The sequence below is a fragment of the Melitaea cinxia genome, chromosome 1, assembly GCF_905220565.1.
Source record: "Melitaea cinxia chromosome 1, ilMelCinx1.1, whole genome shotgun sequence".
In the NCBI taxonomy this organism is placed as follows: domain Eukaryota; kingdom Metazoa; phylum Arthropoda; class Insecta; order Lepidoptera; family Nymphalidae; genus Melitaea; species Melitaea cinxia.
Genome location: NC_059394.1, coordinates 151188 through 169200, shown reverse-complemented (window position 1 = coordinate 169200; position 18013 = coordinate 151188). Strand labels below are relative to the sequence as shown.

General features: G+C 42.0%; 1 protein-coding gene across 1 annotated transcript; it reads left to right on the top strand.

Annotated features, from left to right (window-relative positions):
• Positions 1-11737: 11737 nt before the first annotated feature.
• On the top strand, positions 11738-15322 carry LOC123656317. Its single transcript, XM_045592319.1, has 2 exons — positions 11738-14057; positions 14925-15322. The coding sequence occupies exons 1-2, from the start codon at positions 11738-11740 to the stop codon at positions 15320-15322; spliced, it is 2718 nt and encodes a 905-aa protein (XP_045448275.1).
• The last annotated feature ends 2691 nt before the right edge of the window (positions 15323-18013 follow it).

Here is an 18013-nt window from a genome sequence, read left to right as displayed (position 1 = left end):
TATTCGGTAAGATTTTATAAATCCATTTCGAGCGGTAGGTCTTTAGAATATCGAATAAGTGCGACTAAACGCTACGTACGTGTGATACAACTGCGTATAATAAGAACACGTGTAAATCTGTTAGTAATCATACATTTTTTATTTGCGTAATTTATTTACGATTTCACGAAATTTATTTCTTAAATGTCTTAAAGACATATTTTTGAGCATTATGAACCACTGGAATAACTGTTACTAAATAGCTTGCGCTTAGTTAAGTCACGATCTCACGTTTCGTTTACCATTCGAGTCTACTTCATACAAACTCGACAGAAACTGAATTGTATTCTTATTTTCCTTATTTTTAGCATCTTGTTCGATGCACCGACCTTCGCGTGCTGTTTCATTCAACAATAAATTAAGAACAAACGAACAGTTCGTGTAACAATAAAATATAAGTTAATTTGTATAGAATAATAATGTAAATATAACGGTAAATATAGTACGGTTTTACAATAAATTGATCAGAGTAGAGATCACTTGAGATTGTACGATACGGAGACTATGTATGTAAGACATAAAACTTTATGTATACATGAATCGAATAAGTTTGTTTTCAAATAAAATATTTAATATTTGAACGTCGTTTTATTTGTCCCCATTCGACAACTTCGTGAACTGGTAAAATACTGAAGAGTCTAGAATCAGACCATTCGTACGATTTGTTTATACCATTTTTATTACACAACAACTCTGCAAACAGCGCTCATCTGATATTTAGTGATCACACTCGCACCAGAGACAATAAATATGATAAATGGAATGGAAAGAAGGTCAAGCATGTTCCAGACAGGACATTGATATCAGCCTGCGTTTGCAACAGACGGAACGTATTCTAACAGCTACTCCAAGCAGACATTTTCTGCGAAAGTATTCAGCGGGTAGGTAGAGGTCGAGTGCGGGTCGCACGCGGACCGTAGTTAACGAGATATATCAAGTATCTGTGACAATATTATGTTTATCATATTTATTTAATATAGATTCCTATTGCTGGCTGTTGCGCTGGCGGTCGCGGGTTCGATTCCCGCTCACAACAGATTGTATTGGCCATATAAATATTTGTCGTTGTCTAAGCGTAAAACTTTTCAACTGTAAAATTTTGTGGATAGTTATTCTAGTAGACTTTATTTTTTATTTTATTTTTTTATTTACAAACCGGCCACCTTCACGCGAAACAACCACTGGCTCGGAATGCATATTCTACCGTGCACATCCAGCTAGAAACTCGATCATTTTTAAATCGGTACGATGTTGTTTCATTATAGTTCATTCACTAAGTATAAATAATTATCAAAAAAATTTTATTTGAACACAAGTAAGAACCAACTTCTCTACGACAAACTCAATAACTTCTATTAGGTACTAAAAAAAAAACTTTTTTATTTAAGACTTTTGCTTTGATCATCATTACATCATTATTACAGCCTATACAGTCCACTGCTGGACATAGGCCTCCACAAGTTTACGTCAAAAATAACGTGAACTCATGTGTTTTGCCCATAGTCACCACGCTGGGCAGGCGGGTTGGTGACCGCAGGGCTGGCTTTGTCGCACCAAAGACGCTGCTGCCCGTCTTCGGCCTGTGTATTTCAAAGCCAGCATTTGGATGATTATCCCGCCATCGGTCGGCTTCTTAAGTTCCAAGGTGGTTGTGGAACCTTGTTATCCCTTAGTCGCCTCTTACGACACCCACGGGAAGAGAGGGCTTGCGTTTTGCTTTGATATTTCGTCTGAATATGAACGCATATAAAAATATAAATTCAAAAAATATAAAATTTCTTATAATACCAATAGACATCAAGTTATGACATGTAATAAGTACATACCAATGTGAAATAAAACCACAATGTAGCATAAGTAAAGCGCTGAGCATCAGCGCACGTTATTAGACGCCATCTATCGAGCGGCGCTATAAATCACGAACCGACGGCCGGGTTCGTGACTGGACTAGCCCGGCCAGCGCACTAAGTGCCTTTTCTGTTTCGTAAAAAATACAGCATAAATTGCGAACTGTAAAACCAAAATATACTGCTCTTATTACTTACAAGACTCGTGTGGTCGTGTGTCGATTGCTTACTTATCTAATTTACATGCAAATAGCTGTCGATTTTTATACAATATATTTTGACATTATCGCTGACAAACTTCTGCAAGGCTACACTAAACCAAGATCTTGTCACTCTCATACTCAGGAATGCAAGAGATGGTTTAAGAGTTACCTTTTCAAATAGGGGTCCAACTTAATAGTGTGGAAATGGTATACGCGTATATAAATACTGTGTCTAAGTGTGTGTGTCTATGTGTGCGATATGGGTGTCTGTACTGTCTGTGTATCAACTATATATAGCAGTTTAACTGCTCTCTCAGCTAATATGAAATATCGATGTTAAACTAAAAGAATAAACGGCAACTGATTGTAAGATCTGGCGCCGGTGGTCACACAGACTATAGCAACAATAGCCGCTTTAGCCTTTTGTCACTTATTAGGGGTCATCCATAAATTACGTCACACGTTAAGGAGGGGTCCACAAAGTGTGACATTACTTGTCTAACTATTGTTAATTTTATTAGTAAATAATTTTAATAGAAAAAGGTAATGTCACAAATAATAATATCCAAAATAATAATTTAAAGGTGTAAAATGGGAAAATATGTGAAGTCACACTAGGTAGAGAAAGGTCTCATAAATGTGACCATCCGTGACAAGGACGGGGGAGGGTCCTATAAATCGTGATATTTGTGCGACGTAATTGACGGATGGCTCTTTATGTCGACCTTCTGTACTTATTTTGGAGTTTGTCAATGTTAATACCAGTTTAAATATTTGAATAGTTGTCATTTTTCCCGGCGACAAGTCGGGACATGTGATAATGAAGTGGGAAGGATGCGCGGTCGATCTCTTTAACTCTTCGAACAAAGATCGTGATCGGAGTCCGTAATTAATATTAACTTCTAACGATACTGACTCGCTCCTAATATGAATGTTCTCGAAATGTAGACAATGTTAAGAAGTGCTGCTCTACATTTATATATATATAATGCATATTTAATAACTTAAGAGTGTTAATTCGAGTTAATATTTAGATACTAAAAACTCTCTTTAATAGACCCCCACTGGGATTAACTCCTGTTTCGGAGGTCTGGAAACAAACAATATAGAAGCACAAATGCAAATACTTGTGTTCTCACAAAAAATGTTTCGCCATGTACGGGGATCGGACTACAGCCACAAACCAGTGCAGTGACCTTTGAGCCAAAAGAATCGCGTAACGATGCGATGCATTTAGCTGAAATGTCGGAAAAGAATCAAAAATAAAATAAACAGTTACAAAGTTGTCAACACATCATTAATTATTTGAAAATTATAAATCTAACCAGTATTACTAAGTTCACACATCTTTTCATTTATATTTTTTTATGCCTAAAAATATTATCCTTTTCTGGTTTGTAGGAAAATTTATTTAATATAAAACAAGTCTATAAACAATCGCTCTGGTGTAGTGGTGCAAGCATTCGCCTAAAACACCGGCGGCTTGCGGGTCCGATCCCCGCTAGGGATGGAGGATTGTATTTGTACAAATAGTCCTTTCCGCTTTAGTGTCTGTCCTTGTGGGTCCATCGTGCCTCGGAGACTACGTTAAGCCGTCGTTCCCGGGTGTTATCATAAATACCTGACAGCGATCGTTACTCATTGTAGGGAACATAGTCGTCCACTCGCAGTGGAGCAGCGTATTAGATTATTCTCCAATCATTCTCCTATGTGGAGAAAGAGGTTTATACCCAGCAGTGAGATTATTACAGAGTGAATGCGAAGTCTGTAAATATAAATTAGTAATAATGATTATTTTACATACATTAATTATACAGACATATGCGTAGATAGTCTGCTGCGCAAATTATTTTCCTGTAAATTTTAACGTTCTAATCTACAGCGCTTTCCTTATCTTTCCTTATGTCATTACAACATAATAAGGCACTGATTCGCTCATAATATATAAATAGGTCTGAAAAACGTGTTTATTAAAAAATGACACGTGTACGCTAACACGAGATCCTCTATACTAAATATCAACTAAGTTTGATACTTGAAAAGTAATTATTTCATACTATTGTTGATTAAAAAAACCGTTGTAACTATTAAATATACATAAAACTGGATATTTTGTATAATAAAAAGTACGATTAGAAGCACTTTTATAAAATGTTTTTATAATATAATTATGTACTTCGTTGTATTTGAATTTTGAAACTTTTTTATTAAGTATCAAGTCTCAATGAGCGCCCTAACTTGGACTTGGAGATATAAAATGTCTCAACCGCGCAACTGTGAGTGTGGGTGTTTGTGTGTAGGCGTTTACTGATTTCATACAAATATAACGGCATCTTTTAAAACCCGGCAATAAATAGAACTAATTCAAAATCAATTTAATTAATGTATTCATTACAACCACACAAAAGGGCGTAAAGGGGCCTAAAAGCAGAGCCGGTTATGAACTAAGCCCTCTAATTATACCCTACAAGACGATTCCATACGAAGGTTACGTATTTGTCATACGTATTTTACCGATATACGAAATCAAATACAGATTTCTGTTTACTATCTCACAAACACTGTTCAAAGATCTTAAGACTCTTGTGTTTCAAATAAAATATGGAGTATTTCCCCGAAAGTCCAATAATCGTGTCTTCCTAGAATGGTTCCCCCAAACAAGTGTCTATGACACTCACTGAAAATACTCAACTAAAACGCATTGTACAAGATTTAGAAATATTTTTTTTTCGTTTTTTTTTTTTATGGTGGCATTACTGCTGCCAACATTCCGTCAATCAATTTCGATTGCTGTCCTCGGAACAAAAACATGAACAAAATCACCTGTCACCAGTGGAAGATGATGCGTGGCGTTACATCTCTTAATTTTGTAGCGCTTTACTCAACAGAGGGCAGTTTAGTCGAAGCATTTTCTCGGGTGCAAGAGTTTCAATTGAACTCGGCAGAGAGATATAATAGAGTATAAATAATGAGTCATTTAGCCGTTGAAGCAACGCGGTTTCATCTGTGGCGCCTTCATCCTGACAACGATGTCTAGTCTAATAACATAAAGTTGAAGATTTCGTTTGTCTGAATAAAATGATCGGAAAAATAACAACATATAGTATCTAATTGAGGAAGGTTGTAAGTTCTCAAACGTGACGCTACCGTTACAGGAACAGAGTATAAATGTTCGAAATCAATTTATCTATCTGTTCCATGGAGCGTCGGGGCGTGTACTGACACTGTAACCACATACAATTAGGTACACGACAAGAGGTACTTGATATCTGTAAACGACCCTGCCGTACACGTAGACATTTACGTCAAATGAGTATATTTCTCGTCTTCTCAATTTAAAATTATATTTAATCTGTTAAAACAAAACTTTACATTGATTTTACCTGACTTTCGGGTTACTCTTACGAATAGGCACACCTATGATTTTTATATCATCTTGGGCTAAACAAGCGAACAGCCCTTGAAGACTTTTAAGAGCAATATTATTAGGCAGCAACCATTTGATTACGATACCAATTACAATCGTCTAGGTTTTTATTACAAGCGTTTACGGTTTACAATCCAGAGCGGGCACGAGATACACCTGCATTTACAGTTAACCAGATTTATTTCAATGAAAAATATGTTAATGATCGCAGCAAACAGCTGCGCCCGCTCGCAACCTATCCGAACAATAGGCGAGCAATATGCGAGCGATATACGAGCGCGAGGCACAACTTCAGTTCAGCGCAGTGAGCGACAGCTGCCCGCGTCGAGAGCTCCAACTACTTTTATTTACTGAGGCTTTAAAACACACATTGGTACGATTAAACCTAGTTGTACTGACGGTTAGATAAAGTAATTCAGTAATACATCTATTTTCAGGCCAGCACGCATTAGAAAGTTATTATATTTACAACTTTCTATTATTTAATTATTTAATCATAATATAATATTCCTTAAAAATACTTTACATTTCTGAATCAACAAACGAAATAGATTCTTTAAATATATTACTAAATTCTTATTTTTTACTTTCCATCCAAAGGTCTGGGAGAAATAGCTTTATGCGATGAGGCCGCCTTTTGGACTTTTTCTCGTTTGGTAATTTATTTTAATATTTTTTTCCTGATGGACAATAAAGAGTACATTAATATTATTAAAATATTTTTTTTTATTTGAGTTGACTAAAAGTACTTTGAAGTATAACAATCCTTAACGAATGAATTAATTATAGTTAAATCGTATCTACCACCGGTATCAAATGTAAGTTCTGGGTATTCTGGCCTTTGGCATTAATAGGTATAATCTACGTACTTGTACTAAATAATATGCTATGACTGCTAAAAACGTTTTGCTTAAACTTTGTATTTAATTATTAATTACACTTGGGTACAATTTTCTTTTACATTACTAAAAGTAAACTACTGAAAAATGAACTAAATAATTTTATCAAAGAAATTTTCGAAGTGTATGCCAGGAATTTTTAATGTTTTAAACGCTTGTAATAATACAAACAATATTTATAATAAGATCATTTAGAGGCTTTGTAACAAATAATTATCTTTCACACTTGCAAGAACAGGATGCGTACTCGGAGATGTGTACGATTGTGTTACAGCGTTATAACACAAGCAAAGAACAAGTAATAATGTAAATTAATCATTTTAATGATATTGGATTTCTCAAGCAATATATGATTATTGCTTAGCGATACATGAGGCGCTCTGTTACGATACTTTTAATGTACGTTACAGTAATAATATTCCTACGTATGATGAAGCAATTAAACATGTACGCGAATATTAGCTCGCAAACAGCGTCGCACGTCGTCGAGGGAAATTAGCACGACATATCACATGTAATCATTAGTACTTCATTATAATGATATGTTTAATTTAGAGGCACTGATTCGATATATCGGCACCGACGGGATCGGTTTCAATTCAAAGCAACGAGATTCGAGGTAACGCTGGTGCTCGTATTAACTGCGTTAGTGTTACGGGAGATTATTGCGGGATATTACAGTTTAGTAATATTCAAGAGGCTCTTGATAAATGTATTATACTATACGTATGATTTTAGTAATGAGTGTTTTATTTGTTTAAGTTATTAGAATAAAGTCCTCAATCAATCAATTCGAATAACTCTCTTCCCGTGGGTGTCGTAAGAGGCGACTAAGGGATGACACAGTTCCACTACCACCTTATTACTAAAAAGCCGACCGATGGCGGGATAACCATCTAACTGCTGGCTTTGAAATACACAGGCCGAAGACGGGCAGCAGCGTCTTCGGTGCAACAAAGTCAGCCCTGCGGTCACCAACCCACCTGCCCAGCGTGGTGACTATGAGCAAAACACATGAGTTCACGCCATTTTTGGCTCGAACTTGTGGAGGCCTATGTCCAGTTGTGGACTGCGTTAGGCTGATGCGATGCGATGCGATGCGATGCGATGCGATACGATTAGAATAAAAAAATGTGGTATATTTTTTTAGGAGAGTTGTACAGCTAGGTCGGTAAAAGAGCGTACGGCTCACCTGTGGTAAGCGATTATCGTAGACTATAGACACCCGCAACACCAGAAGCGTTGTAAGCGCGTTGCCGACCCCAAGGAGCTCTGGTCACCTTACTCATCCCAGGACCACAACTCTGCTTGAAATCAGCGCTATGTTTAACTCTGATTTTCTGTAAGGTCGAGGTCCTCAGTCGACCTGCTCCAAATTTTGAGCCGGATATTTCCTGCTGTCCCCTACCTCATTAGTTATGTTTAATTAGAATTTCAAGTTATATTTCGTACAAAATCCAACTTCTAATACTTCCGTCCGCGTGACAAACGCTCGTAACGTTTGAAAACTTGCAAAATATTTCGCTAGAACACACAAATGTATAAAAAACCCCACCTCAAATTCTTTTTTTTTTTCTATTTAACTGGGGCACACAGTAAAGGAATCTGGAACGCGGGGGGAATAGGAAAAGAAAAATCGCGCATGAGTGAAACGTACCCGCACGAGGCAGGTTCAAACAGACCACGCGCCCGCCGAGATTGTTTCAAGTAGTTTCTACTGCGACTACCCGCGGGTAGCAGAAGTACCGCAAAGTACGCGACTTCACTATTCATTGTTACTGAATTATTTTGCTATTCGAAGTACTTCGTTTACGATTCACTTTTACGCCCCTTTAAACATTTTGAATGTCAATTTAATATTTTAGGTACACTTACATTTCTGTAATTGACTGCTTGTGTTAAATTGGTTAAACTTCACTAAGTTTGATGTTAAAAATCTTGTTGTTTTTATAATTGGGTACAATATTACAATTTATGTTTATATGTGTATAAGATGACTGAGCCTATTGTATAACTTTTTAATCGTGGGGAAACACTTTCAGAAACCTTACAAGGTCTCCGAATGCTGAAAAACAATGGATGGATGGATGGATTTGGGATGAGGAAGCTGATAAGACATCCCCATTTTTGTAATTCACATACAATGAGCAAACGATAAGGATAGACATGGTGCTGGCTGTGGGACAGTTCCAACAGTAGCTTCGAAATTATTGCTATTCGATTGGACGGCACTTACTGTAATTTTACTGTGGAAGCTTCAAACATGGTGTTATGAACCAAATGTAGCAACACTAAACTATTATATTATCTATGACAGTTAGTATAGTTTACGAAATGGTTTTTATCTATGAGCTGTCATTCGTCACCTTTTGAATTTAAAGTTTGCATCGTTTTCCGGTCTCCGTTTAAAAGTTACGCTTTTGTTTGTACTTGTTCGTTCTCGCGAAAAATTATCGCCTTTTGTTGATCGAACCATCCTTTGTTGTTTGAAGTAATTTAATTGTTAATAGCAAATTGTATTCCTTGTATTCCTTGTTGAATTATTGTGAAAAACGTGAGGGAACTACGCCGAACAACGGCCATTTTGATTGCTGGTTCCTGCTTCAGCCCGCCACTTCAGTTAAGTATAATTGATTAGCATTAGACGTAATGATTGGCCAATTATAGTTTGATGTTAATTAAGTTATACCTGGCGAGGCTTCACCGAACAGTATTCAGTGAAACTAAGGTAGGATTTTTATTTAAGACATTGAGTGTTAGCTCTGCGTACTGCAGACAATTGTTCGTCCCGTTCGTACCTGAGATCACGCTTCCACTCGTTTCAATATACTCCAGGTCGGACGTAACAGGTTTTGGTAGCAGAGCGTGGTTAACTTATTGTTGCTCAGTTTATTATATTGTATGAATAAGTTAGGTCACAATTTGTTTAATTCTTTCTTTATTAAAATATTATATTTAGATACTTAAGGTCTAATATTTGGATTTGAGTTAATAACAGCTGTTATCTTATGCTTTATTGAAGGTTAATTTCTTATAAATACTCTTGTTTGTTAGTATAAGATTAGAAATAGCTGTTTAAATGGGTATTTATCAGTAAATTCATTAATTTGTTGAGTAAATTATGTTATTGCTTTGAATCTAGTTTGTTGAAATATTAGATTAAAAAACTTAGTTTTAATTTTTTCTTGTATTATTACTGAAGTTATTTAAGATTTGATACTTGATTTCAATTCAGTGATAGCAGTTGTTTCATTGGAATTAATTTGATTATTGTTTGTTGTTACTGTTGTTATATCTGTGCCTTTGAAGATGACTTCGACCGCGGTCACCATGGTCCGTGAATCTTGTTCAGGAATCACAGCTCAACTGAGATGGTTCAGTTCAGCGGTCGCCTTGGTGAATAGGGAAGACCGCACGGAGGCCTTAATAGACAGGTACGAGAAATGCCCGGCTCGACTTGAACAGGTCGAGACTCTGTACCAGCGCCTCCTTCTGCACCTTGACGATGTGCCAATGGAGTCGCTTCCGAAGGAGCGACGGGAGCAAGTCCACGAGGACTACGTCCAAATTTTGGGCCTCGCCGATGAAATCTCCCAACGCGCCCGGGAGATCTTAGCCTCGCGCGCCGGAGTACCGCCTACAAGGGCCTCTTTGAAGACTCCCGTGGGCCTTTTGACCCGACTGCCTAACCTGGATCTCCCCCATTTCGATGGTCGACTCGACGCGTGGATGGGTTTCATCGGCCTGTTCGAAAGCCTTGTGGACTCTAGGGAGGATTTGAGCCTGTCCCAAAAGCTGGCCTACCTGCTCTCAGTGCTGGATGGAGAGGCAAGAGAATTGGTGCAGCACCTCCCGATTTGTGAAGGGAGCTATGCGGTCGCGCGGTCATTACTCACCAAGCGCTACCAAAACCAGCGCTGTCTGGCCGATGCTCATATCGACCAGATAATGGACATTCCTGTCGTGAGTAATACCGCCCAGTTGAGGACCAAGATGCTTAACCCCCTCGTTGCAGCTACCAATGCTCTTAGCCGCTTGGGCCTGCCGGTTGACCAGTCGTCATACTGGTTGGTGCGTATTATGCTCAAGCGGTTGCCGGTGTCCCTGAGAGCACGTTTTGAACAGGCGCACACTAGGGATGAGGCATCTCCTCTCCCTAGTTATGAGCAATTGTTGGCGTTCCTGGAGAATGAGTGTCGCATGGGCGACGTTATGGATGCGCCGGTGGGACTATCAAGCTCCGGACCCACCAACAAACGGCGCACTGCTCAAATGGCGCCAAAGGGAAGGGCGTCCCCCCGCTTTGCAGTCGCGCAGGCTGCGCGACCGGTCTGCCGGTTCTGTAAGTCCCGGGGGCACCGAACGATGCAGTGCCCGGACTTTGTAGCGTTGCATGTGGCCTCTCGTAGGCGGATTGCTAAGGCCCGAGGCTGGTGTTTCTCCTGCCTGGGGGACCACTTTCAGCGCGCTTGCCCCGACATGCACCCGTGTCCTGTTTGTGGAGGGCAACATTTAAAGGTGCTGTGCGCCAACGCAAATGGCCGCCGCGACCACCCGGGGTCGCCTTCGGGCGGGTATGAGAGCGGACACCGGGCTCAGTCCCGCAATTTGGAGTCCGGCTCACCTCCCCCCCGCCACGCAGATTGTGCTGCTGTGGATCGCCGACATGATTCGGCGCGCAGCCCCACGGGCGGGTATGGAAGGGGGCCTCGGGTTCAATCCCGCACCTTTGTGCCCCGTTCGCCCTCACCGCACCCTCGTGACCTATCACGGTCACCTCCAGTCATTTACCACGATTACCGTGACGCACGTCCGGTACGATTGCCGTCCCCCCCTCTGGCGGAGCGTCCCCGTTTGGAGCCGCGCAACCCTCAGTACGGACGCTCCCGGCGCTACGAACCGCCGACTATGGCTCGTGGCAGTCGCCATCGAGAGGAGGGCGAGTTTAAACCACTCCCTCGTTTTGACGTGCCGTCCCGGGACAGCGGCGATAGATCGCCGCCACGCCAACATTAGGATGTTGGCGTCTGCCCCCGCTATGCACCACCCCCTTTTGAGACCGTCCTCTTGCCCACGGCCTATGTCCGGGTCTGGGGACGGACGGGCGCCTCGGTTGTAGTCCGAGCAATATTGGACACAGGCTCACAAGGGTGCATAGCCTCGTCTTGGTTGGTGGGGCAGACTGGCCTGAATATTAAAAAGTATTCAGATGTAATAAGAGGTGTCGGGAACGCCCCTGTAACCACGGTTGAGGGCCACGTTTCGTTTGAGTTCTCGCCCTCAAATTCTCCACGCTCGACGCTGAGATCGTCGGCCATTGTGATGGAGAACATCTTGGGCAGTCACCCGCAAGTTCGGTTGTCTGCGGATGCGGTAAAATTGTCCGCCGATTTGGACTTGGCTGACCCTAAATTCGACCTACCTGGCACGGTCGATTTGTTGCTTGGCGCCGATGTACTAGGCAAAATATTACTCGGTAAGGATCGTGTTTTGCAGCCAGGTGGCTTAGTAGCCCTCCGGACCATATTTGGGTTCGCATTGATGGGGCCTGTATTGAGGGCTCCCCCTCCTGCTGAACCTGGAACGGCTTTGATGGTGGGCTCCGCCCTCTCTGACGCCGTGCAGAGATTTTGGGAAGTGGAAGAGCCACCACAAGCACCCCGCTCTGATCCGGAACACGAGGAGTGTGAACGGTTCTACAAGAGCAACACCAGTTATCTTCGTTCTGGCCGGATCATGACAAGATTGCCATTTCTTGCCGTACGACCGCCCCTTGGCGACTCGCGGCCTACTGCAGAGAAGCGTTTGTTGGCAATGGAACGCCGCATGAGCAGGGACCCGCTACTCAAAGAGAAGTATATTGACTTCATGCGGGAGTATGAAGATTTGGGACACATGTCTGTGTCAAAATTTGATTGGCGCTCGATGGAGCATTTTTTCCTCCCACATCATGCTGTGATAAAGCCGTCAAGTGGCAAGCTGCGCACAGTATTTGATGGTTCTGCGCAGACCACATCGGGAGTGTCCTTGAACCAGTGTCTTCATTCTGGTCCCAAATTGCTTAAGGACCTTTGTGACGTCATCACGCGGTTTCGGCGTCACCAATTCGTTTTCGTAGCTGACATCAAGATGATGTTCAGGCAAACGGTAATCCACCCTGATGATCGTCGATACCAGCTGATATTGTGGCGGGAAAACCCGCAAGATCCCATACTTGTCTACGAACTCAACACGAACACATACGGGCTGCGGTCTAGCCCCTTTTTGGCCATACGTTCGCTTTGGGAGCTCGCAGATCGAGAGCGTATGTCGTTTCCTCGCGCAGCCGCCATTTTGAAGGAGGACCTATATGTTGATGACATATGCACTGGTGCGTCCACGGAGAGAGAGGCTCTCCTTTTGCGTGACGAATTGATTGGCATCCTAGCCTCCGCAGGATATGAATTGCGTAAATGGATCTCCAACTTACCTGCGCTCTTGGATGGGCTACCTGATGACCACCAGCAGGATCCTCACCTATTTGAGAACCGTGACAATCCTACCATGATGACAGTCCTTGGAATACAGTACAGACCAGTCCACGACATCTTCACGTTCAACGTCGATTTGGATTCGCCTCGCACTTGGACGAAACGGCTGGTTCTGTCGACTGTCGCGAGAACGTTTGATCCCAATGGTTGGATATGCCCAGTCATATTCTGGGCCAAATGCTTCCTGCAGAGACTTTGGACTGCAGGTCTTGGATGGGACGAGCCACTCCGCGAAGCTATTTTGAAGGACTGGCTCCTGTTTGCTTCCTCATTGCCTGCTATCAATATGATATCGTTGCCCCGTGCTATGCTTCCACCAGGGAAGCATACAGCGTCCCTTCATGGGTTTTCGGACGCTTCGGAACGTGGGTACGCAGCAGCCGTATATTTGCGCACCGTGACCATGGATGGTCAAGTGAAGGTGTCATTGGTCATGGCGAAGAGCAAGGTCGCGCCTCTTCGAACTACCTTGACAATTCCCAAGCTAGAGTTGTCAGGGGCGGCCCTTCTTGCTCGCCTCTTGAATCACGTCATGTCCACCTTGTGCCCGTCAGTTAACATTGCCACGGTCTATGCATGGACTGACAGTCAAATTGTTCTGTGTTGGCTGAAGACGTCAGTCCACACCTTAGAGGTGTTTGTAGCAAATCGAGTCTCTCAGATTCAGAAATCGGAGACCCCGTTGATTTGGAGGCATGTGCCTGGCGAAGCCAACCCTGCTGATTGTGCGTCACGGGGATGTATGGCTCCCTTTTTGGTTGAGCACTCCCTGTGGTGGGGACCTGAGTGGTTGACCAGGTCAGAATCTAATTGGCCGCGAACACCGGCCTTGGATACTGTCACATTGCCTGGGTTGCGAACCCTTGCGATTGAACGGCGGGACCATCCGTTCGACCCAGATTTCCTAATGAATCGCTACAGCTCATTAGACAAATTACTGGGGGTCACCGCTTGGATCAAGCGCTTCACCAGAAATTGTAGACACCCACAGAACAAATGCTTGGAGGCGTTCTTATCGCCACAAGAGCTCCAGGATGCTCTTCTTCATTGGGTTCGTTCTGTGCAAGAAGAGAACTTTGAAAATGAGATTGATATTTTGAGAAAAGGCAAATGTAAGCTGTCTGGAGCCATTTGCAAACTGAACCCCTTTTTGGACAGTGCGGGTCTTTTGCGAGTCGGAGGGCGTCTAAGGAACGCAAACCTCCCGTATGGAGCTCGTCATCCCCTCCTGTTGCCCAAAAGTGGCCACTTAGTGAGTTTGTTGGTGACTGATCGTCACATCAAGAACTCCCACGCCGGCTGTAATGCCTTATTGGCCATTTTACAACGAGAATTTTGGATTTTATCGGCCCGAAGGACTATCCGTAGTGTGGTCTTTCGCTGCATGCCTTGCTATAGGCTCAAGGCCTCTACCATGCAGCCTATGATGGGTGACCTGCCTTCGGATCGGGTCACAGAAACAAGGCCCTATGCTGGAGTTGGTACGGACTTTGCAGGTCCCTTTTCGGTTAAGACCTCGACCCTCAGGAACAGTAAAACGGTCAAGTCCTACCTGTGCGTTTTTGTTTGCCTGTCCACCAAGGCGGTACACTTAGAACTAGTCTCAGCCCTCTCGACAGAGGCCTTTGTTGCGACGTTAGATAGATTCGTGTCACGACGAGGACTACCGTCCTTGATTCGGTCGGATTGCGGCACCAACTTCAAAGGCACAAATAACTATTTAAAAGAGATATATGAATTTTTGGCGTCTAATGAGACTGAGATTGCGTCTAGACTAGCTAGTCGCAGAATAACTTGGAAGTTCAGTCCCGCGTCATGCCCCCACTGGGGAGGAATTTTTGAAAGTGTTGTAAAGGTTGCCAAAACACATTTGCGACGAGTAATTGGCGAGTCCGTATTAACATTTGAGGAGCTCGCAACTGTGTTTTGCAAAATTGAAGCCATGTTGAATTCACGCCCGTTGTGCCCGATCTCTTCAGACCCTAACGATTTGGAAGCCCTCACACCGGGCCATTTTTTGATTGGACGGCCGCTGAACGCCCTGCCGGAATACCCCTATGTTGATGTGAAACTCAATCGTCTCTCGCGGTTTGAATTGATCCAACAACTCACTCAGAGCTTTTGGAAACGTTGGAATTTGGAATATTTGCATATTCTCCAGCAGCGCGTTAAGTGGACTGACAAGACTGATCCACCACATGTTGGTGACCTCGTTCTGGTTAAGGACGCTAACTCACCGCCACTGTGTTGGCGCAGAGGGCGCATTCTTAGCCTCGTCTTTGGAGCAGATGGAGTGCCCCGTTTTGCTGAGGTTCGGGTGGACGGTTCTGTTCTGAAGAGAGCGGTATCAACCTTGTCACGACTGCCAATTGATTAGCGGCCAGGTAGTCCTGGCCGAGGCGGGTAGATGTTATGAACCAAATGTAGCAACACTAAACTATTATATTATCTATGACAGTTAGTATAGTTTACGAAATGGTTTTTATCTATGAGCTGTCATTCGTCACCTTTTGAATTTAAAGTTTGCATCGTTTTCCGGTCTCCGTTTAAAAGTTACGCTTTTGTTTGTACTTGTTCGTTCTCGCGAAAAATTATCGCCTTTTGTTGATCGAACCATCCTTTGTTGTTTGAAGTAATTTAATTGTTAATAGCAAATTGTATTCCTTGTATTCCTTGTTGAATTATTGTGAAAAACGTGAGGGAACTACGCCGAACAACGGCCATTTTGATTGCTGGTTCCTGCTTCAGCCCGCCACTTCAGTTAAGTATAATTGATTAGCATTAGACGTAATGATTGGCCAATTATAGTTTGATGTTAATTAAGTTATACCTGGCGAGGCTTCACCGAACAGTATTCAGTGAAACTAAGGTAGGATTTTTATTTAAGACATTGAGTGTTAGCTCTGCGTACTGCAGACAATTGTTCGTCCCGTTCGTACCTGAGATCACGCTTCCACTCGTTTCAATATACTCCAGGTCGGACGTAACACATGGCTTTTTAAGAAACAATATGTAATAATCATGTGTAATTAAGTATAAATGCATGCATTTATTTCAACAATGTAACTTTTAATTTTTCGAAAATTTTTGATAAATAATAATTCATATAGCGTACTTCTCTTTTGAATAAATAATAGATAAATAAACGCCTCACACCCAACGGCGCCAGCTAGAATTTACTCGTGTGTCGCCGGATCCTCAACACAGGCAATACACAAACGTCCAAACCACGGCAAACATCTGTAGAGCTATTACAAATGTATGCTATGTGTGGGATCGAACCCGCAGCCGCCAGCGTACAGCCATTTTATGCTAGTTCTGTGACAATGTACAAATGCAACTAAAATCTAAAAATACACGTCACCTAACTTGTATCATTTCTGTATATATTTTCGACAAACAATCTCGTCGTCAAGTAACTTTCTATATTTTCAGAAACTACATTCTGTTGTATCAAGTTAACAACAGAGCGTGACGCGGGCACGCGCTGGCCGGCGGAGTGCGGCGGAGGTCAATAACAATCTGGCGTAACTTCAGCGCGTCCTAATTGTTCACTCACCTCACTATTACAATCTGTTGTAGGTTTCAACAATTACGCTCACAGTAGAACATACCACTTTTGAGGCCGGCGTACGAGAAAACACGGAACTGTATTACTGAACTCGGCTGTTTTATTGTCACAACCAATAGAAATTTTTTATCTGCTGTTTTTTGCTCATACGCATTGCCTTTTTATGAACAGTGGAGTTATTTCATAAACTGAAATCATATTTAATTGTGAATTTTTAGTTTTTTATAGTATTATCCCAAGTTTGCCAGTAAAAATAAAACATTTTAAAAAAATTGATCAATTATTATGGTAGAAATTCACTATAATAAATACTTAAAAAATATATATATATATATATATATATATATATATTTTTAGTAAAAAGACTCCGGATTTTTTCTTTCATTCTAAACTGTCACTTTGATTCAGTTAGATATAACTCACAATGTAATTCGTTTTAAAAATACAAAGAGGTGTGCATAATGGTACGTGAGAGGTCTCGGTAATTAATGAGCCGCCGGCGGCGCGCGCGGTATCAACGTCTTGCTTGAATTCATTACTGCTGATTAATTGCCCCGGCTCGACCCACCCGCCCCGGCTGCCCCGGCGCCCACCCGCGCTGGCCGCTCGCACCTTATCTCCGGCACCTTTCACCGCACTCCGAAGCAGAACAATTTTTACAAGTTACAAAAGAATTTCAAACGTAAAAGTACGATTGATTTAATTATCTCGTTTGATTCCAAAATTATCAATTTCAGTATAGAAATGGTTTTTACTTTTCTGTATTTAAATTAAGTATTTTTGTATGATATTAAGAAACTATAGATATACCTAATCGTACAAACTCCTAAGCGAGCCCGGTCAGGCGGTAGCTGCACGCTTAATAAAAGTCATTCAGTTGGCACCCTCGTTATCAAACATTTGTATTAAGTGCCCGCCCTTTATTAACCCTCCATCCTAAGATCTTCGAAGTTATTACAATTAGGTAATTAAATTCTGAAACGGCGTAGGAACAATTATTATTATAATGCCCTTCATTTAGTTTCTTGTGGCAATTTGATACCCTTGAACACAAGTTATCTTACCTTACTTTCCAGACTTTTTTATGACTAAAGTGGCACACGAACGTACGACCCACCTAATGGTAAGCGGTTATCGTAGTCTATCATCATCATCACCATCATCATTTCAGCCTATCACAGTCCACTGCTGGACACAGGCCTCCACATATTCACGCCAAAAATAGCGCGAACTCATGTGTTTTGCCCATAGTCACCACGCTAGACAGGCGGGTTTGGTGACTGTCTATAGACGTTTACAACACCAGAAGCAATTCAAGAGCGTTGCCGATCCTAAAACTTAACCTTTACCAGGAGCTTTGGCCACCTTAATAACTACAGCAACACAACAATACTTAAGATCAGGATTATTTAGCTGAGATCTTGTGCAAGTACTTCTCCAGATTTTGAGCAGGATATTTCCTGGTGTCATCATCATCATCATCATCATCATTTCAGC

What these genes read in the sequence shown, in the direction of transcription:
- LOC123656317 (XM_045592319.1), top strand. Translation starts at nt 11,738, where the DNA reads ATGGAGAACATCTTGGGCAGTCACCCGCAAGTTCGGTTGTCTGCGGAT. An exon ending in TATTTTGAGAAAAGGCAAAT is followed by an intron (nt 14,058 to 14,924) that starts GTAAGCTGTCTG and finishes CGATCTCTTCAG; the next exon opens with ACCCTAACGATTTGGAAGCC.